Source organism: Heterodontus francisci, chromosome 13, assembly GCF_036365525.1.
Source record: "Heterodontus francisci isolate sHetFra1 chromosome 13, sHetFra1.hap1, whole genome shotgun sequence".
Taxonomy (NCBI): Eukaryota; Metazoa; Chordata; class Chondrichthyes; order Heterodontiformes; family Heterodontidae; genus Heterodontus; species Heterodontus francisci.
Window position 1 is genome coordinate 87,875,083 of NC_090383.1, and position 21,929 is coordinate 87,897,011.

General features: G+C 39.3%; 1 protein-coding gene across 6 annotated transcripts in view; it reads left to right on the forward strand.

Moving 5' to 3' along the window:
* Positions 1-15,900, forward strand: part of LOC137376482 (echinoderm microtubule-associated protein-like 4) — a 465,004-nt gene extending 449,104 nt beyond the window's left edge. For all 6 annotated transcript variants that reach the window (XM_068045141.1, XM_068045140.1, XM_068045139.1 and 3 more), the window contains 3 exons: positions 2,588-2,686; positions 11,726-11,856; positions 14,017-15,900. In XM_068045141.1, the coding sequence (XP_067901242.1) occupies positions 2,588-2,686; positions 11,726-11,856; positions 14,017-14,235 (449 nt within the window). In that variant the 3' untranslated portion in view covers positions 14,236-15,900. The remainder of the gene's footprint in view (positions 1-2,587; positions 2,687-11,725; positions 11,857-14,016) is intronic.
* The last annotated feature ends 6,029 nt before the right edge of the window (positions 15,901-21,929 follow it).

Genomic DNA, 21,929 nt, shown 5'->3' on the forward strand with positions numbered 1-21,929 from the left:
TCTCATTTAGTATAGTTTGCATATGTATATGAAGGGCGAGCCACCAGGGGGCGGGTGGTGCGCACCAAGGTCCCCCCGCCACTGGTAATATCTGGCGGGCCCATCTCGACATCGCAGGTCGAAGCAGGCCTCTCCCCACAAAATTTTACCATCCCCCGCGCTGCGACATCGAGGGGCTGGTAAAATTCAGCCCGATAAGTCGCCTGGTCCAGATAGCTTGCATCCCAGGTTGCTAAAGGAAGAGTGGGTGGAGATAGTGGAAAGATTGCCATAATCTTCCAATCTTCCCAGGATAAGGGGAAGATGACAGGGGATTGGAGAGTGGCAAATGTGACACCCTTATTGAACAAGGTGTGTAAGGACATTCCTAGTAACTGCAGACCGGTCAGTTTGACATCAATGGTGGGTAAGGTTTTCGGAACAATAATCAGGGAAAAAACCAACAGGCACTTGGAGATTTTTTTGAGTTAATTAAGGAGAACCAGAACAGATGTGTAAAAGGCAGATGGTGCTTGACTAATCTAATTGATTTTGTTGATGAAGTAACGAGGCTGATGAAGGTAGTGCAATGGATGATGACTATATGGATTTAAGAAAGCATTTGACAAAATGTCACATAAAAGCTGGTGAACAAAATTGAGGCTTGTGGAGTAGGAGGGTTAGTGTCAGCTTGGATAAAAAAATTGGCTTAAGGACAGAAAACAGTGAGTTGTGGTAAATGGTTGGGGGATGGTGGACTGTGGTGTTCCCCAAGGGTCAGTGCTAGGACTTGGATATTGAAATAGAGCAAAATTTGCTGATGATACCAAACTTGGAGGTGTGGCAAGCAAGTGAAGATGATACCAATTGATGGCAACAGGACATAGATAGGCTCGCAGAATGGGCAGACAAGTGGCAGATGGAATTTAATACAGGGAAGTGTGAGGTGATGCATTTTGGCAGAAGGAATATGGAGAGACAATATAGACTTCTAAAGTTCTAAAGAGTGTGCAGGGACCTTGGGGTCTATGTGCACAGATCTTTGAAGGTGGCAGGACATATTGAGAGAGAGGTTAACAAAGCACATGGGATCTTGGGCTTCATAAATAGAGATGTTGAGTACAAAGCAGGGAAGTTGTGCTGAACCTTTATCAAGCTCTGGTTAGGCCCCAACTGTAGTATTGCATCCAGATCTGGTCATCAAAATGAAGGAAATATGTGAGGGTTCTTGAGAGGATGCAGAGGAGATTTACTAGAATGGTTCCAGGGTTGAGGAATTTTAACTACAAGGTTATGCTGGAGAAGCTGAGGATGTTCTCCTTGGAGCAAAGGAGATTTGATAGAGGTTTACAAAATTATGATAAGATAAACAAAGAAAAGCTGTTCCCATTAGCTTAGTACAAGAACTAGGGGGTACAGATTTCAGGTTTTGGGCAAGAGATGCAGGGGGTATTTGAGGAAGAACTTTTTTTTTACGCAGAGTGGTAATGGCCTGGAACTCGTTGCCTCCAAGGGTGGTGGAAGCGGAGACAATGATTTCGAAATAAAATTAGATGGGCACTTGAGGGAAATAAACTGCAGGGCTGTGGAGATAGAGCAGGGGAATGGGACTGACAAAATTGCTCTACAGAGCTGGCATGGACTCGATGGGCCGAATGGCCTCCTTCTGTGCTGTGATAACTCTATGACTCTAAAACCTCAATACTCTTCCTGTAGTATGAAGTTGAATACTGAACAGTACTGTAATAATAAAAAGCCTTGGGTTGATGCTCCCTTAATGTCCTGCGATATAATGCCCCCAAATCACTCCTCTTCACCACCACCAAACTTGCATCTAATGAGAGTCCGTTGAAGTAAACTGGGAAATGTAGTCTTGAGGTGACAAAGATAAGTCGGCAAGGGTTTCAGTGAGAGAGAGAGTAGGGTAGGGTGTGATCACATGTTGATACAGATAATTTCTCAGAATCCAGGTTAAAAAAAACTCTACTACTTATCCAAGCATCTATAATTGTTATTCTACTTAGTGACTCCACCTATTTGATTTTCAAAGTCATATGTTGAGTTTATTCTATTGGGATTTGGTAAAAAAAAACATAGTAAATTTGAAGGTTTCAATACCAAAAGAAAGTGAGTCTTTCTGTAATGCGTAGACACTTGGATAGCTGATTGAAATTTCAATCCTATACTTTATTGACATTCACACTAAGGCATCCCTTCAGAAGAACGTTGGCCAGCATTGGCTTCGTCCTCAGGAGTAAGAGTGGAAAAGGTGGGGCATCTTTGAATGTTACTATTAAGTTCATTTTGGACCATCATTCCATTAACGTAACTGATTAGGGAAAATCAATGCAAGAAAAATAATTTCGAAGAGAAAAACTCAATATAAGATGCTCACTTCATGTTGATGAATAATTCAATTGTTTTCATTCAGATTTTTAGATGGGAGTCTTCCAAAAAGGAGGCAGAGGAACTCAATTTCTGTCTTATCTTGAAAATAGCTGGTGGAAGTGTGGAACCTAAAATAAAATTCCAAATTTAAAAAGGACTGTTTGATAACTTCATAAGGAAAACATGTGTTTTGACTAATCAAAAGGCATTGTGTTTTTAGGGGATATTCAAAATGGCTGCAAGCTGATCCGAAATCGCTCAGAATGCAGGGATATGGAATGGTATACGTATACATGTGTTCTGGGCTTTCATGTTTTTGGTAGGTAGCTGCATTATTATATATTATTTGGTATACCACTGCATCAATATTTATATCTTTTATTAATATATAACTCTTACAGATTATAATGTAAAATGTAGCAATAGATGGTGTGGTGTTTCACCTGTAATTGAAGCATCAGCATATTGTGCCAAAGGGATGTGATTCCTCACAGCAAGATTCTCATCTCAAGCGTTTTATTATGGAAAAGCATTGGAAGAGGTCTCTGGGTCATGGTTTAATATACAATTCTTAGCAATTTGGGCAGGGAAAATAGTTTCCGTAAAAAATACAGAAACAATGCATCAACAAAAGAATTATGAGGAGTAAAGGAGTAAAAGGTTCAATACAAAATTATTTCTAATATTTTATTGTTGCAAAGTTAAGTTATGATTTTTATTTCACTTGAAGTCTTGTTTTGAAGCATTAAGGTATGACTTTACATTTTAACTAGTCAATAACTAATTTGAGTTATGTAGCTTCAAACAAAATAATTACTAACAAAAAGTGATACTCAACTATTGCCATCTTCTGGGCTTCAAATAGCATTTCCTTTTGGCATTGGTAATTGTTAACTTAAGTGCACTGATAAACTACTCATAACTAGGATATAAATTATTATTTGGCGTCTGAAGAGATTGTGCCCACTAAGAATCCTCAATCCTTAGTTATTCGAAGGATAGGTAGAAATCTGAAACTCTGAAGCGTGCAACTCATGAGTTCACTTATATATAATACAGCAACAATTAGTGGTCTCTGGATTGATAGTTCTCACTTAGTGTTCTTGTTCTGAGTGAATGGCCTTGGGATTGGACTTTGTACAACTGAGACCTTGTTAAACTTGTGAAAAAATTCTTTCCTCAAAGAATTTATTTTCTTTAAAAATTGCATCATGCAATATTTGAGAACAGAGCAAATGACTGAGCTCAATGTAAACTAAAGGGCTGCCAAGGAATAATGGATAGGTTAGTACAATTTTCTGAATAATTAAAGTATGGGACAGTGTATATTTGCCTATTCTGGTGAAGCATAAGGGTCTGAAATGACATACTAGTTAACATATTAATTTATCACAACATTTAAGACTTTTTCAACCATTATGTGTAGAGGGGTGATATACTGTCCTTATAAATGTCTCTGAGGTATTACTTACATATCATAATTAAGCATAACTCAAGCCGACTCTCAATCCAAGCTTGTATTACGAAACCGCTGCAGACCTCGCTCTTCTATGCTTTAACTGACAACATTTGGTAGAATCAGTGTTTTCTTAATTGCTGAGAATGGCATCAGTTTGATAAGTATTGCCATTTTCTTTGTAATTTAAAAGTTGCATTTTTTGAGAAATGTTTTATTGTATCAAATGAATTTGTTGCTTTTAATCCCAAAGTTTTTCTGACAGTCTCTCTGTTTAACTTCCATGTTTTAAAATTTTAATAAATAACTTGCCAGTTATTGACATGCTTGGTTACATAAACAACAAGTTTTATAAACAGTAATCCTAGATGGCGGGCAGTTCTATCACTTAGCAAGAAAAAACTGATGAAAACATCTGGTCAAATATTGAGCAGGGGTTTTATCTTTTATCTCTGTAATACATACAGTAAATTTTGTATGAATTTTACTGTTACCTCACTGACCTACACCAATTCTGCTGCTGGTAATATTTTTGGTTTAAATATGTTTCTTGGAGGGGAAAATACTCAATTTACTTATGGAAACAGAGACCAATTATTATCTGTATAAATTATTAACTTTATGGTTTCCATTTTAAATTAACTTTTTTCATATAGATACTATTCAATCAATGGTTAAGTCTGACAGTGAAGCAATTGGAAATAGCATGGAACATTACATTGGTGTTTGTAAATATTTGCAGAAGAGACCATTTCCACAGGAATGTGGCATCTTACAAAAAGTCATAAGAACATAAGAAATAGGAGCAGGAGTAGACCATACACTCCCTCGGGCATGCTCCGCCATTCAATACAATCAGGGCTAATCTTCTACCTCAACCCCACATTCTCTCTGGTTGCCCATATTCCTGATTCCCATTGAATATACTCAACGATGGAACACCACAACCCTCTCATGTATAGAATTCTAAAGTTTGAGGTGAAGAAATTTCTCCTCAGCTCAGTCCTAAATGATCAGCCCCTTATCCTGAAACTGTATCTCCATGTTCTAGATTCCCCATCAAGGGGAAATGACCTCTCAGTATCTGCCCTGTCAAACCCCTTCAGAATCTTGTTTGGTTCAGTGAGATCACCTCTCATTCTTTTGAACTCCAGAGTGCATCGGCCCAATTTACTCCGCCTGTCATTTTAGCATAACCCTCTCATCCCAAGAACCAATCTAGTGAACCTTTGCTATGCCGCCTCCAAGGCGCGTATATCCTTCCTTAGATATGGAGACCAAAACTCCGCAGTGCTCCAGGTGTGGTCTCACCAAAGCCCTATTCAATTGCAGCAAGACTTCTTTATTTCTGTACTCCAATCCCATTGCAATAAATGCCAACATGCCATTTGCCTTCTTAATTGCATGCTGTACCTGCATGCTAAGTTTCTGTGTTCCTTCTATGAGGACACACAAGTCTCTTTGAACATCAACATTTAAAAGTTTCAGTACTTTTTTAAAAAAAAATATTCTGCTTTTCTATTCTTACTGCTGAAGTGAATAGCTTCACATTTCCGCACATGATATTCTATCTGCCATCTTGTTGCCCACTCTCTTAACCTGTCTGTATCTCTTTGCAGCCTCTTTGTGTCCTCCTCACAGCTTACAATCCATCAGCAATCTTGGATACATTATTTACAGTCTCTTTGGCTAAGTTATGAATATAGATTATAAATAGCTGAGGCCCTAACAGTAATCCTTGCGGTGCTCCACTAGTTACAGTCTGACAACTTGAAAATGCCCAGTTTATCCCTATTCTGTACATGCTGTCCATTAGCCAAACCTCCATCCATACTAAGATATTGCCCCAAACTGCATGAGCCCTTATCTTGCTTGTTAAACTTTTGTATGGCACCTTATCTAATGCCTTTTGGAAATCCAAGTATAGTACATCTACTGGTGCCCCTTTTATATTATACCCTACTAGTTACATCCTCAAAAAACACAATTTCCCTTTCGTTATACCATGTTAACGCTTTCTGATCATACGATGATTTTATAAGTCTTCCTTAATAATAGTCATTGGGAAAATGCTAGAAAGTGATGTCAGGCTAACTGGCCTGTAGTTCCCTGTTTTTTCTCTCCCTTTCTTGAATAGCAGTGTTACATTTGCTACCTTCCAATCCCCGGGACCGTTCTAGAATCTAGGGAATTTTAGAAAATCATAACCAGTGCATCCACTATCTCTGCAGCTACCTCTTTTAGAACCTTATGATATAGGCCACTAGGTCCTGGGGATTAGTCAGCTTTTAGTTCCTTAAGTCTCTCCCATACTTTTTCTCTGCTGATAAATACTTTTAAGTTCTTCACTGATATTAGTCCCTTGGTTACCCTTTATTTCTGGTATGTAATTTGTGTCTCCTACTATGAAGACAGGCACAAAATATTTGTGCAACATCTCTGTCATTTTCTTATTCCCCATGATAATTTCTCCTGTCTCTGCCTCTAAGGGATCATCATTTACTTTAGCTACTCTTTTTATATATTTGTAAAGGCTCTTATCTGTTTTTATATTCCTGACTAGTTTACTGTCATTCCATTGTTTTCCTTTTTATCAACTTTTTGGTTGCCTTTTGCTGGTTTCTAAAACTCTCCCAATCCTGGGGCCTATTACTATTCTTCATAACATTCGAAGCCTCTTCCTTTAATCTAATACTATTCGTAACTTCCCTAATAAACCACAGATGAATCTTTCTTGCTGAGTTTTTTTTTAATGGAATGTATTTTTGTTGAATATTTTGAATTATTGCTTTAAATGTTTCGCACTGTTTATTTACCGGCATACATTTTGGTCTATTTTACCAGTCAACCTTAGGTAGCTCTCCCGTCATAACTATGTAATTGGCTTTGTTCAAGGATCTTGTTTTGGACTTGAGTATGTTGCTTTCAAACTTAATATGGAATTCAAATTATGATTGCTTTTTCCCAGAGGATCTTTTACTTTGCGATTACTAATTAACCCTGCCTCATTGCATAATACTAGATCTAAAATAGCTTTATCCCTAGTTGGTTCCACAAAATATTGTTTTAGGAAACTGTGGCAAAAGCATTCTACAAACTCATATCCCATGTCACCAAGGGGCAGCATATAGATGACAAATAGGAGGGGGCCAAGGATAGATCCTTGGGGGCCACCAGAAGTAACGGCACGGGAGCAAAAAGAGAAGGCATTGCAAGTGATTGGCTATGATTAGATGGATAAGAAGGGCACCAAATGAGAACAGTCCCATGCTGCTGGATGACAGTGGCGAGGTGTTGCAGGAGGATGGTGTGGTCAACCGTGTCAAATGATGTAGACAGGCTGAGAAGGACGAAGAGGGAAAGTTTACCTTTGTCACAGTCACATAAGATATAATTTGCAACATTGATGAGAGCTGTTTCGGTACTATGGCAGGGGCAGAAACCTGATTGAAGGGATTCAAACATGGAGTTCCGGAAAAGATGGGAATGAATTTGGAAGGCAACAACACGTTAAAGGACTTTGGACAGCAAAGGGAGGTTGGAAATGGATGTTTGTAAGGGCAGTGGGGTTAAGGGTTGTTTTTTTTTGAGGCGAGGGATGATGATGGCAGATTTAAAGGAGAGAGGAGCAACACGTGATGAGAGAGAAGCATTTACAATATCAGCTATTCAGTCTGTCTTGTTTTCTTGTTTCAGATTTCCAGCACTTGAAATTTTTTTTAATGCTCTGTGTTTATCATATTTATTTCTTATTACTAGAGAATTAGTGCCCTGAAATTGTTCCCTTAAAAGTGAGGGTGAAGTGGGGGGGGAGGTGTGGTGGGGAGACGGGTCAAGTGAAGGGAACTTTAGAAATCTAAAGAGAAAAGTCAGGGCAATAGAGCAGTATTTACAACTAATATAAAAGTAAAATTTTCAAAAAAATAATCAGCGACCATTATGGTTTAAACCTCGGTCTATAATACTATCAGAGTGGGACAGGAAGGGAAAGAATGTTTAATGATAATGATGCTTCAGAAAATAAGGTCCATGCAAAGAATACTGGCTAAAAAAGGAATAAAATTAAAGGCTTTATCTGAATGCACAAGGCATTCGTAACAAGTTAGACAAACTAGCCGCACAAACAGATATAAATTGGTTTGATCTAATCGCCACTACAGAGACATGGTTACAGGGTGACTAAGGTTGGGAAATAAATATTCCAGGGCATGCAAAATTTTGAAAAGACAGGCAGATGGAAAAGGGGAAAGAATAGCTCTGATAGTAATGGATGACATAAGGATAGTAGTAAGAAAGGATCTTGGTTCAGAAGACATAGAATCAATATGGTTGGAGATTAGGAAAAACAAGGGTCAGAAAATGCTGGTGGGACAGAGCATTAAGAAATAATTGGAGCTTTTAACAAAGGCAACGTAATAATCAAGAGTTCAAGCTTCATACATACTGGACAAATGAAATTGGCTAAGACATCATCTAAAAGCAGAGCATTAGTTTTCACATGTATGCTGACAACACTCAGTTCTACCTCATCACCACTTCTCATGCCTCCTCCACAGTTGCTAAATTATCAGACTGCTTATCTGACATCCAGTACTGGATGAGCAGAAATTTCCTCCAATTAAATACTGAGAAGACTGAAGCCATTGTTTTCTGTCCCTACTCCAAACATCGTTCCCTGACTACTGGCTCCATCCCTCTCCCTGGCAACAGTCTGAGATTAAGCCAGTCTGTTCACAACTTTGGTGTCACATTTGACCCCAAGATGAGCCTCCCACCTCATATTCGTGCCATCACTAAGACTGCCTATTTCCACCTCCATAACATGGCCTGACTTTGCCTCGTTTCAGCTCATTTGCTGCTGAAATCCTCATTCATGCCTTCATTACCTTTAGACTTGACTATTCCAATGCACTCCTGGCTGGTCTCCTACATTCTACGTTCCGTAAACTTGAGATCATCCAAAACTGCTGCCTGTGTCGTAACTCACACCAAGTCCCATTCCCCTATCACCCCTGTGCTCACTGACTTACATTGGCTCACGGTCAAGCAACGTCTTGATTTTGAAATTCTCATCCTTGTTTTCAGATCCCTCCATTGCCTCACCCTCCCTATCTCTGTAATCTCTTCCAGCTCTACAGCCTTCCAAGAGATCTGCACTCCTTTAATTCTAGCCTCTTGTGCTTCCCTAATTTTAATCACTCTACCCTTGGTGGCCGTGCCTTCAGTTGCCTAGCCCCAAGCTCTGGAATGCCCTTCTTACACCTCTACACATCCCCACCTCACTTTCCTCCTGTAAGACACTCCTTAAAACTTCCTCTTTGACCAAGGTTTTTGTCATCTGACCTAATATCTCCTTTTGTGGCTTTGTGTCATACTTTTTTTTATAATGCTCCTGTAAAGAACCTTGGGACATTTTATTACGTTTAAGGCACTATATATAAATTGTTATTGAATAATACTGAAAGTCAGCATCTAAAGGGAAAATACAAGTTATGGCATTTTGATTGCGTGTCCCTCTGATATAGAGTATATAAGCTGTCTTCTCTCTTTTCAGTGTTTCTTGTTTTTTGATCAGCATGTTGTTAACATCATTGGCTAATAGCATCGGAGCCAAGGACAGGATGAGATACCAGGAAACTTAGTCGCTTTTATCTTGTGTGAGATTTGTGCCAAGTCCCAAAACGTAGGTCTTGTGCAGAAAGCTGGAGCCTGAACATAAACCTGCCGTGATTGACTGCTTGGTATTGGTGACTCTGCCAGCCCCCCCAGTATTTAACCCCATGTGTCATTATTCATGTGTGAATCTTGGCACTGTGAGCAGACTCTGATACTGTGGAGGGAATCACAGTTAAGTATGATCACTTGATATTCACACATAGGTACACTATACAACAAGAATAACGTAGTAATCATGGAGAAATTTATTTAGAGATACAGCACTGAAACAGGCCCTTCAGCCCACCGAGTCTGTGCCGACCAACAACCACCCATTTATACTAATTTGACATTAATCCCATATTCTCTACCACATCCCCACCATTCTCCTGCCACCTACCTACACCAGGGGCAATTTACAATGGCCAATTTACCTATCAACCTGCAAATCTTTGGCTGTGGGAGGAAACCCACGCAGTCACAGGGAGAACTTGCAAACTCTGCACAGGCAGTACCCAGAACTGAACCCGGGTCACTGGAGCTGTGAGGCTGCGGTGCTAACCACTGTGCCACCCCAATTCCTGGCTGTGTTTTGCCTTTCTCCCCCCACAGCCTAAGGACACTTGGCCAATTGTTTTATCTTAACTGCTGTACTGGGTTGGCAGATATATCAGTATAGACTATAAATTAATTGTGGATCCTTCCTGGTCTGTCACTAGATACCACACTGTAAAAGTGAGTTTTCACTGGGGTATTCCTGTTTGTCACCATAATTTTAGTGGATGAGATATGGAAACTTGGGAAAATGGTGTACTTACCAATTTTCTGCATTTCTATGGCTCTTCCACCAAAGTTACGGCTAATGAGCAGGGGAATTCCAATGGAAATTCAGTGCTCGTTTGTGGTTAACCATCAGTGAAACTAAGTATTATTTCTTTAATATATTTATCCTGAATAAATATCCCAATAATCCATTATAGATTAGTTTCAGATAATGCAATGCTTTGTCTGTTGAGATTGTATTCAAGGATATGGAACACGCCCATTACCATTAGTAGTACAAATACTGACCAAAACCAGAACAGAAATTCTGTGTAAACATGACACTGTATATATTCTAAATTGCATGATTCAGAGACATATATATTACAGCGCAGAAACAAGCTGAATGCATCAAGTGTGTACCTGTGCGTTTCTCCACAAGCTACCTAGTCCAATCTCATTTTCTCCTTTATATTTCACCTTTTCAAGCAAGTGTCTAATTCCCTTTAAAATAATTTATTTATGGATCCTGCTTTAACATTGATCTGTGGCAGAAAATGACAAATACCAACCACCCAAGCTTTGTTTGTTTCAGATTGATGGTGTTTGAACCCACAATTAGATTTATTGCCTTGTAATTACTCCCCAGTATTTACCACCCTCTAATTAGTACATTAAAAAATTGCAAAGGAAATGAGGTTTAGACCAGTCTGTCCTCGGTTAGCTATAAAGGAAGTAATTAGCAACACTATTGATTTATATAAGCAGTATTGTCTGTGTTTGAACTAAGCTATCTCACATTGCACTGTAAAAATTTACGCTTGACTATGACCTACAGCCACCGCATTTGTAAAAAAATACTTCTCACTTCATGTAAAGATGAATTGACGGTTACCTAAAATTGATGCAGTTCTTTTTTCCTAGCCATATTGACTTCAACTATTCAAGAAACTAAATTATGAAAGAACGACTTGTAAAACAATTGGTATTATATAAACATTGGATATTGGAATGTTATAAAAGTACCTTTTTTTTGACCTTTTGTAATTTTTTGACCTTTATTCCTAAGTTTGAATAAGGTGTTACACTTAACAATGCATTTGTAGTAGCAGAAATACAAAACCCACACCATACCCCGACTCACCACCTCCCAACCTCCTGCCAGTTACATCTCAAAGTTTAAATACTGCAACTTCTTTACGTGGTGAGGTACTATTATTTAATGTTAAGTTATTTGCTTGTTCTTGTAACATGTCCAGCTTATAATTAACATTTTTGTTAAGAGAAATTGTTCATTTATGCAAGACATCTTTTGGAAAACGAATCCTTCTTTGTGACTCAAGAATTCATTGGTTGCCATGTTTACTTTATGAATGTCAGACAAGCCAATCAGATTTTTTTACCCACTTTTTAAAAGAGCATCCCTTAGTCACCTGGAAACTGAAGGAGAATATTGTATGATGCATTTATTCTCATTCTTTGCAGGAGTATGGCCCGAAGGCTCAGATGGAACAGATATTAATGCACTTTGCAGATCACACAGCAAAAAAGTGGTGGCTGTTGCTGACGATTTCTGCAAAGTTCACATCTTTCAATACCCCATCTCAAAGCCTAAGGTGAATAACATTTTATTTCCTGTGTATTCTTACTAAGCTAAAGATTATGGTGCCATTGTAGAATTAGACCTTAAATCCAGTGACCAAATTTAGGTCAGTGCATCTGGACTGCACCAGTATTCAAAAAAAAAAGTACATATTTTTGCTTATGTAAAAAAAAAAAATACTTTTAGTTTCCTCACTGTAGGTTGTTTTTTGGTACCATCCCTGGGTCTTTGGAGGCTGGGAACACTGGAGTATGCCATTACAAAGCTCCAGCTTCTCTGACTCAGTACATCAATGTTCAACTTGGAAAGTAATTTTGAAGAAACATACTTTTGGCCACAATTGATGGGAAGTGGAGTCAGTGCTGGGACTACTGTTGTTCACAATTTATATTAACAATTTAGACTTTGCAATCAAAAACTCAATTTCTAAACTTGCGGAAGGCACCACATTGAGAGGGTTAGTTAACCCTGAGAAGGATTGCAACAAATTACAAGACAACATTAGTAAACCTGCAGAATGGGCAAATAATTGGCAAATGAATTTCAACATAGATAATTGTGAGGTACTATGTTTTGGTAAGAAAAATCAGGAGGTCACATATTACTTGGTAAATAAGAATCTAAATGGGGTAGAGGAGCAAAGGGATCCTGAGTAGAAATACACAAATTACTAAAAGTTGGGATGCAGGTCAGTAATGCCATAACAGAAGCAAACCAAACACTGGAGTTTATTTCTGGAGGGATGGAATTGAAAATTAGAGAAGTTGTGTTAAACTTGTATTGAACCTTGATTAAACCACAATTGAAGTACTGTGTACAGTTCTGGTTGCCATATTATAACAACGATGAGAGAGTGCAAAAAAGATTTGCAAGGATGATACCAGAACCTGAGGGTTATGCCTTTCAGGAAAGGATTAACAGCTTTAGTCTCTTTTCTCTTGAAAAGAGAAGGCTCAGCATTTATGTAAGAGGTCTTTAAAATTATGAAATATTTAGGAATCTTACAGCACAGAAAAAAAACTTGGATGTCTGTTAATAGTCTTAATGTTGTTCTTCTGGATTTTCCACCTTCTGAAACTGAAAAGGAATGATCGTCGATGCCTTTTCATGAAGACAGTTTTAAGGGACCATTTACAGAAGTGCATTTTATTTCACTGAAATGTAATTTCCTTACCCCAGAAGTTAGGAAAGAAATTTGGGATTATGACTTTAGTACTTCTGCTTTTATTTAAATGCCATCTATGATGACCAGTCAAGAGTGTGAGGGCGCAGAAATGAAAATGATTTCTTGAAATCCAGTTCAGAAGCGGATCCATTTTATTAGCCCAACAGCAAAATATGATTTTTGATGGAAGTACTTGCTCTGACCTGTGTGAGCAAAATCTTGGAAAGAGCAACTTATCCCAGTGACAGCAGACTATGGCACTACCTTCATATTCTTTCCTTGTTCCACTGAATGCTGGCTTGTGTCATGCTGTATACTTCTAATAACGAAGTTACTGGCATATTTACCTCATCTGCCTTTAGTAAAAGTGTGCCAGGCCACCTCAGTAACTGATCAATCACGTCGGTGGGATCATTTTAACTCCGCAGAATAGACACAGGTCTTTCTTTTATTTAGCAATGTTTCTTTCCCTAATATAGATCTCACCTATGTTCCTAAGTGGATATAAAAATGCTGTGAAGCAGTTTCATGTATGCTGCAGTGTGGTAACATCTACCTTCATTTAGATTTGCAAACAACAATCTCCCAACAACTGAGACAAAATGGGAATGTTGACATCCCTATAATGCAACGTTGCCATTTCTAACTATTCCTGTGGATTGTCTGATCTTTCTAGCATCTCCATATATGAAACAGCCCATGCTCTTGGACAGCATACTGCATACCTTTTTTTACACTGGAATCCCACATTCACAATTTGCCCTGTATTAGAAATGAAACTTTAATTACCATTATGAGAGCTAATATACGTAGTTACATTGTTTACTTGAAAACCTCAAGAAAAGATCCAAGTCTCCATGGTAGCGGATAAATATTAGTAAATAGATGAATATTAATTTCCCATTGTATTTATTCTATAAATCCGTCGGTTATAATCTGTCTGTGTATCTGTAAATCCCGGTCTAGACCTTCCATTTACTGGATCTTTCTCTTATGATGTGTTTCCAGGCTCCAAGCCATGTTTACAGTGCACACAGTAGTCATGTGACCAATGTCAGCTTCACCTACAATGATGGTCACTTGATTTCGACAGGAGGAAAGGATACTAGCATCATACAGTGGAGAGTGACAGAGAAAACACCACTTCCATCAAATGAAAGCAACCTCGAGCAGAATGTTCCATCTTCTCCAGCTGCAGGTCCAACAGAAAACTCGCCAGTGTCTTAAAATTGCAAAAAATTGGGAGATTCTTGGCTTATTTGAAGAGGAATAGTGGCTGGGTATAGTGAATAGGGCTGCTGGATTTGTTTAATTCTGGTCTAATCTTCCTTTGAAAGGATGGAAGGGCATCATTTGCAAGTGTCAAGTGATTTTAATGACTGGCCAAAGTTCTTCTTGGGAAGAAATTGCAACGGTTAAAGTAGATTTTAGTAAAGCAGTTAATTAAATAAAGTCAGAAGTTACAGACTGTAAATACTGGAAAATACACTTCTGTGGTTGGGATATGCTGAAATGAGTCCGCTTTGTATTATAAAGCTTTTTTTTTTCAAGTTGAACTTAAATGATTGCATAACAAACAATGTTAACTGTTAAACTTCAGTCAAAATTAACTGTCATGTTATCAGGCCTGTGTGTGGCCAAGAATTGTGAATGTGATTGACTGACACAGAGTCCTCTGGTAAACCATGACTGCCATGAGCATGGCACTGCCTTCTTGAATACTATATATGCAATGTCTTTGCATCACTAGTGTCTGGTGATCAAGTAGACATTTTTGTGATCTCTTATTTGAAGTAGGCTTGCTTACTTTTGTTTGTCAGATGAACTAAAACTATACCTCGTAAAGTGATCTCAAGTCTACACACATCTTCTGATTGTATTTTTTTAATTTAAAATTAATTTCCAGTAGCAGGCATATATTAGGAGCAATCAAACCATCTAAAAGAAAATCAGCCATTTGAAATATCTCTAGAATTCAGTAAAATACAAACTGCCTGGTTGGTTGTTCTTTCTTCGTCTGGTGAAGTTCGACAAGTTGATACCATATTTTTAGGCTGTATCATCATGGACTACACATCTTAACAGTTGCTATGTATTAAATCTGGTTGTGGTCAGTCATGGAATAACGTGGTACTTAAAGTACACTATCAGGATATCAAAGTATAGATTGGTTTTGTGTTTTCTGGGAGTTTTTTATTCCTTTTTTTAGACCTGGGGAATTGTTTAAAATGCAGGTTCACTTTTACTTGCTATACAAGAGGGTGCTATACAAGAGGGGGAAAACACTCACTGACAATATGCAAGGGAAAGTGTCCAAATGAACTTATTTATACTTTGATTTGCATAAACTATATCTTTTATTTGATATGTTGATCCAATGCTTTAGGTTTAACGAGAAGTTACGGCTAGTAATTCTAGATGTTGTTAAGTGTGCTTAAGTCTTAAGTGTGAAATCAAGTGTTTACCAGATCGTGCCATTCCAAAGTGGATCAGAACTGTCATTCCCTTTGAATCTGTACTCAGGATTAACTAATTACCAGGCATCCAGCAATTGCTGATCTAGAGAAAGTGCCTAGACAGGCTCTAAAAATATATGGAACTCCTTTAGTATATAATAGGTGCTATCTGGGGATGCTATTGACATACAAGAGCCTTACAGCTACCAACTAACAGTATAACAACCATTGATTGATGCATCAGTCTGCAATAACTTATGGAATTTAAGGTGGGGAATATGTTTCTGTATTAAAAAAAAACGCAATGATTGTAAGGGAAATATGATTGACCAAGGGTTTTCCAATGTGTTGATGTTAGAACTATGTGTTTTCATGCATTCCTGACAAATGGCATAAAAATTGATGAAAAAACAAATAAAAGTGATCAGAGTGAAAATTCATCTGTTAATGACTCTTTAATGCTCTACTGTCTAATCTTGCTCTTCAGTTATTTTTGAATTTGTTCTTGGGACATGACAACATTGATGAGGCCATATTTGTTGTCCTGATAAGGTAATAATGGGTCTTCTCTTTCACCACTGCAGCCCATGTGGTGATAGTGCACCTACAATGGTATTAGGCAGAGAATTCCAAGATGTTGAGTCACCAATGATGAAGAAATGGCAATATATGTCCAAGTCAGGATGGTGTGCGACTTGGGGATGAACTTGGAGGTGATGGTGTTCCTATGAGTAGTTGCTGTAGTAGAGATCGAAGAGGAGCGAGGTGCTATCAAACTAATCTTGGTGAGTTACTGCAGTGGATCCTGTCAATCATAATGACGCAGACACAGAGTCATAGAGTTTTGCAGCACAGAAACAGGCCCTTCGGCCCATCGTGTCTGTGCCAGCCATCAAGCACCTATCTATTCTAATCCCATTTTCCAGCACTTGGCACGTAGTCTTGTATGCTATGGCGTTTCAAGTGCTCATCTAAATACTTCTTAAATGTTGAGGGTTCCTGCCTCTACCACCCCTTCAGGCAGTGTGTTCCAGATTCCAACCACCCTCTAGGTGAAAAAAATTTTCTTCAAATCCCCTCTAAACCTCCTGCCCCTTACCTTCTATCTATGCCCCCTGGTTATTGATCCCTCCGCTAAGGGAAAAAGTTTCGTCCTACCTATCCTACCAATGTCCCTCATAATTTTGCTGATGAAGGAGATGGATATTGAGACCAATGACAATCACATGAACTCTTTTCTGGATGATGTGGATTGTGGCTATGCCCATCCAGTTTATTGAGCAGTTTATCACAATTCTGAATTATAGATCGTGGAGACACTGAGGGATCAGGAGTGGACTCATTGTAGAGTGCCATCTTCTGACCTATTCTTGTAGCCATGCTGTTGAAATGAGTTATAGCGAAGAATTGGCTGGACACGAATCTATGTTGTTGGGATTCTCTGGAGGAGGTAAAGAAGGATCATCCAATTAGTTATAATATATAAAAGCAAAATACTGCAGATGCTGGAAATCTGAAATAAAAACTAGAAATGCTGGAAATACTCAGCAGGTCTGGCAGCATCTGTGGAGAGAGAAGCAGAGTTAACGTTTCAGGTCAGTGACCATTCAATTAGTTGTTTTGGCTGACAATGTTTGCACTGTCTTGTCTCATGGCTTGTGCTGGGCTTCACCATAGCTAAGGAGAATGATGTTCATGGACCTTCTGTTGCTTGTTGCCAGTTTGTCACTACCATTTCTGACTGGATGTGATAGGGTTACAGAGCTTTTCTCTGAATTATTGGTCGGGCAGCTTGGCTCTGTATAATCTGCTTTTGGTGTTCTGCATGCAGGTACCCTCATCTTGTAGCTTCACTAAGTTTGTACCTCATTCTAAAGCATATCTACTGGTGCTCCTGACATGCCGTTCTATATTCCCTATCCAACCAAGGTTGGTTCCACGCTTGATGGCGATCGAGGAGTAAGGGATGTGCTGGGCCACACGGCTGCAAACTTTGTGTCACAATACACAATGGAGGATGTCTTTACTGTTAAATTATATCAATTCCTATTAAAATATGTTTTTGATGTTTGGAAAAGTTAAGCTATCTGAGAATAATGATCCCAAAAAGTGATGATGTGCTCTTTCATTTTATAAATATAACCTATTGAGAAAGGAAAATATGTTTGTACCAAAGTTGCACAAAAGAAGAAATGGGCATTAGATGCCTTTAATATGCTAATTAGGGTCCTGGCCCCTGTATTAGACCCTGCTCAATAGTCTCAAACTAGGTGAAACATTGTCTGCTCAGTTCTTGCATGTCCACTATAATTGTTAAAGAATCCATTGGAAACTACTATTGAAGATAAGTTAACCATTTTATACATATATTTTTTATATGGACCCAGAAGAAGCAGCAGTAATCTTTCTGGATCCACAACACCACTGTAGGCCACTCCTGGACCAAAATAGCCTCTACCTTCACCCACACGCCCACCCCCACCCCACCTTCAGCTTCACTTTGCCGCTTCCCCACCCCACCAAGGACCTGGCTGTGGGCCTGCTCACCATTGAATCTAGATGGTTTTCCTAAGGCTCAATTGCAGCTCACCAGTTTTATACAGATGAAATCTGAGGCCAAATTTCAGTGATCCTTGGGCTGGCACCTGATTCATGCTGGTGGCCACTATCTCGTACTGGAGTTAGGCTTTCACAGACCCCAACATTGACACACATGCACTTTTAGGAATGGGATCGCTGCATAACAATTTGGCGTATGAACTCTGGCTAATTTTTTTTTTATTTATTTCTTCCAATTCCTATCCTAAGACTTTTATTCTTAAATTCTTAAACAGATAGAACACACTTCTGAAATGTACATGTAGCAGGAAACGAGGCACCTTACTTGAAGATAAAAATAAAAACAGAAAATGCTGGAAATATTTAGCAGGTCTGGCAACATCTGTGGAGAGAGTAACAATGTTAATGGACTGGACTTTGTGTAGGAGGCAGGGATCCCAGTGTCAGGCCAAAAAGGTGGGAGATTCATGCCTCTGTCTTTTCATGCCCACCAGAGCGATCTTCTGGTCTTTTTAAATGTAAGCTTTAGGAGCCGTGATCCTTTTAAATATGGGATCCTGCCTCCATGAGCTGCCGGACAATCAGAGGGCTGGCAGCTCAGCAGTATCGGCATTGCCACCAGGAGCGGCAGCCACTGTCAGTACTGCAGAGGCCTCGGGCCCGGGCCCAGCGCAGGAACCCCGGCCAAGAGGTAAGTGAGGCGGGGTTGCTGGAGCCAGTCCGGAAGGCCCAGGCAAGATGGGGGTGAAGTCTTGCAGTCCAGGGAGAGGGGGTCCCAGGGGGTAAATTGGTTCCTAGTGGAGGTCCACAAATTGCCCACAGAGGAGGGTCCCCCCCCCCCCCCCAAGCCCACAGGGAGGGCACCTCGTGTTGCAAGGCGACCTCCCCACGTGATAGAGGCCAACCCCCCCCCCCCCCCCCCCCCACCAGTAAGATCCCAGCGACAGTGGGAGGAGGCCCTTAATTAGCAGTTAACAGACCACTTAAGGGCCTTAATTTGCCTCTGGGCAGGAAGGCCATCATTGACCTATCCTGCCCCCGCGAAGATCGCTTGGTGACGGGGAGGTAATGGGCCCTCTGCCCCACCACCCATCGCGATCCTCCGTGACCCCCGCCTTTGATCCAGTCTCATGGGGCCACACAAAATCCAGCTCAATATTTTAGATTGATAACTTCATCAACTGGAAAAAGAGATGTAACAGGTTTTAAGCAAGTACAGAGATGAGGATGGGGAGGAATGACTAACAGGAAAGGTCTGGGATAGGGTGTCAGGAAGTATAAAATGATGAAAGGGATGATGGTGCACGGTAAAATGAGATGGTAATGGGACATGAAAGATGGGTCTAATGGAGCCATAAATGGCAACAGGAGAATCATTACCAAAAACTGCTGTGTGAAAGAATGGGGGCAGTGGTTGTGTTCTGAAATTGTGGAACTCATTGAGTCTGGAAAGCTGTAAAGTGCCTAATCGAAAGATGAAGCGCTGTTCCTGGAGCTTCATTGGAATAGTGTAGGAGGTCGAGGTCAGTAGAAGTGGAGCAGAGAATTAAAATGACAGGCAACCAGAAGCTCAGGATCACACTTGTCAACTGAAAGTGATTATTCAATCTGTATTTGGTTTCCCCAATGTAAAGGGGACCACATTGTTAGCAGCAAATACAATGTACTAAATTGAAAGTGTAGGTAAATCACTGCTTCACCTGGAAGGGGCCGTGCACAATGTGAAGGGAAGAGGTTAAAGGACATGTGCTGCATCTCCTGCAGTTGCAGGGGAAGGAGCAAGGGTGATTGGAGAGTGAACCAGGGTGTCACAGAGGGAATGGCCCCTTCAGAATGTTGAAAGTGGAGCGGAAGATGTGTTTGGCAGTGGCATCACAATGGAGGCAGTGTAAATGGTGGAAGACATTGCTTGTAATATGAATTGCACTTTGATTTTTTAAAAATTCTATTTAAATTTATCAGATGTTTAATGTTTCTCATACCTCACATCATTCGCAGTGAAAAAGGACAGGCAGCAAGGGAGTATGCTTGCAAAGGCTCTTTATATGCTCTTTAAATTGTCAAAGGAGATGAATGGCAGAAGCCTCTAAATGTACTTCAACTGATTTTTCTGTCCCTGTGGGATGAACCTAGCTACCACTTCTTTGCTATCATAATGGTATAGTTGAGATTAATAACTTGCCATTTAGAGACTTGGGAGTATAAACTAAATTTCTATAAGTCTGCAGCATGTGTTGGACTTGCAATGTACTGCATTGGGATGTTGACGCCAATCATAGCTTTCCAACTGCGCTTCTTTTGAGATCAGATAGTTCAACACAGAATGGAATCAAGCATTTTTATGATGTATTCAAGGTCTTTTAAAAATGTTTTTGTGTATTTGCAACATTCAGTTGTATCACCTGCTAGGCAAATATTAAATGTCTGAAATACAGTTTACAAAAATATCTTCAGATTTCTTTTTAAAACTGTTTAAAAGCATGCTCTGTTTTACTATTCACACACAGGAGTGCATAGAAGTTCCCACTCAAAACAACAGGCTTCATTGTATTTGAACTAATAATTGCAAATCCAAATAATTTCAAAATGTATTTTTCTAAACTTAAATTATTCTGCAGGGTAGAAAATACTTTGTTCTATAAATAGTTAATAGATTGGTTTTACATGTTTACTTATCTTTGAACTAACTATTCCTAATTCTATTAAGATACCTTGGGGACAATTTTTGGCTGCCTACCATCTCATTCACACTAAAATTGAGGTGATCAGCAGGTCTTTTTTAATTGTGAGATCCGCCCAACTCTGTTTTCAAGCAGGCATCGAAATGGTGAGCCAGCAATCAATCCCTGACCCGTTTGCAGCCCTCTGCCAGGATTGCTTCAACCACCTATTTCAATCACTTTCTGCACTGGGTTCAATGCTGGAACCATAGTGTGGGAATGAGGTTGCCTGCCCAACTGATAAATTGGTCAAGTGAAAATCACCCTGTTAAAGTCTTCTGCGCACAATAGACTGAAACCATGGATGATTCTTTCCTTCCCTACCCCAAGAATACTGAGACCAATTGTATCTCTCCTACTAAGGAGGAATCAGCTAATTCAACTTTGACCAAGAATTAAACATACAACTTGTTTATGTGTGTGACTCAATTACACATTGACTGAATTTACTTAGGCAGTGAAGGCTCTTGCACATCTTCTCCAGAGAACAGATAAATAAGCATATTAGGAAAAATAATCAGCGCTATTCTTTCCACTCTGACAAGCTAAAGGATATTCTAAGAGCTGATACCTCTGCCAATTATGTTTTGGATTTGATGTATGTTCAATTACTATACACCAGGGATTGATGTGCACCACTTAGTGGAATTGGACTGCAGGAAGAGGAAAGTGAGGTTACACTTTCTGTCAAGCCTAGCTTTACTATATAAAAGGATGTGGTAGGAAATTATCAGATATGGTTGACTTCAGAGTGAATGATCATGTTCGCCTAATGTTACTGAAGTTCACAAGTCTTTAGCCACTTCTTGGAAGCTCAGATTGAAAGCATATTCATCCCATTTGCCTCATTTATCACAAATTCTGTCTGCTTGTCATGAAAGCAGCAAGTGAAATAACTTTCAAGTGTACAGGAGCAAATGATTCTCTCATTCTTGGATTTGAACTGCTTTATGAATGATAGACTCCTCACAATTAATCTCAGCTTATATTTATCAGCATATTTGTTGTCAATATTTGGCAATAGAGTTTTTCACCTATACATTAAAGCTTGGGTTTTCCATTGGAGTGTAATGGCAATCCACGACATGATTGGCACTGAGCCACTTGTAAATTATCAGGTAATTTTAATTAGAATAATTTGGTTCAGCTCCAGTTATTGTAAATGCCTTTAATTGGGAGCATGTTC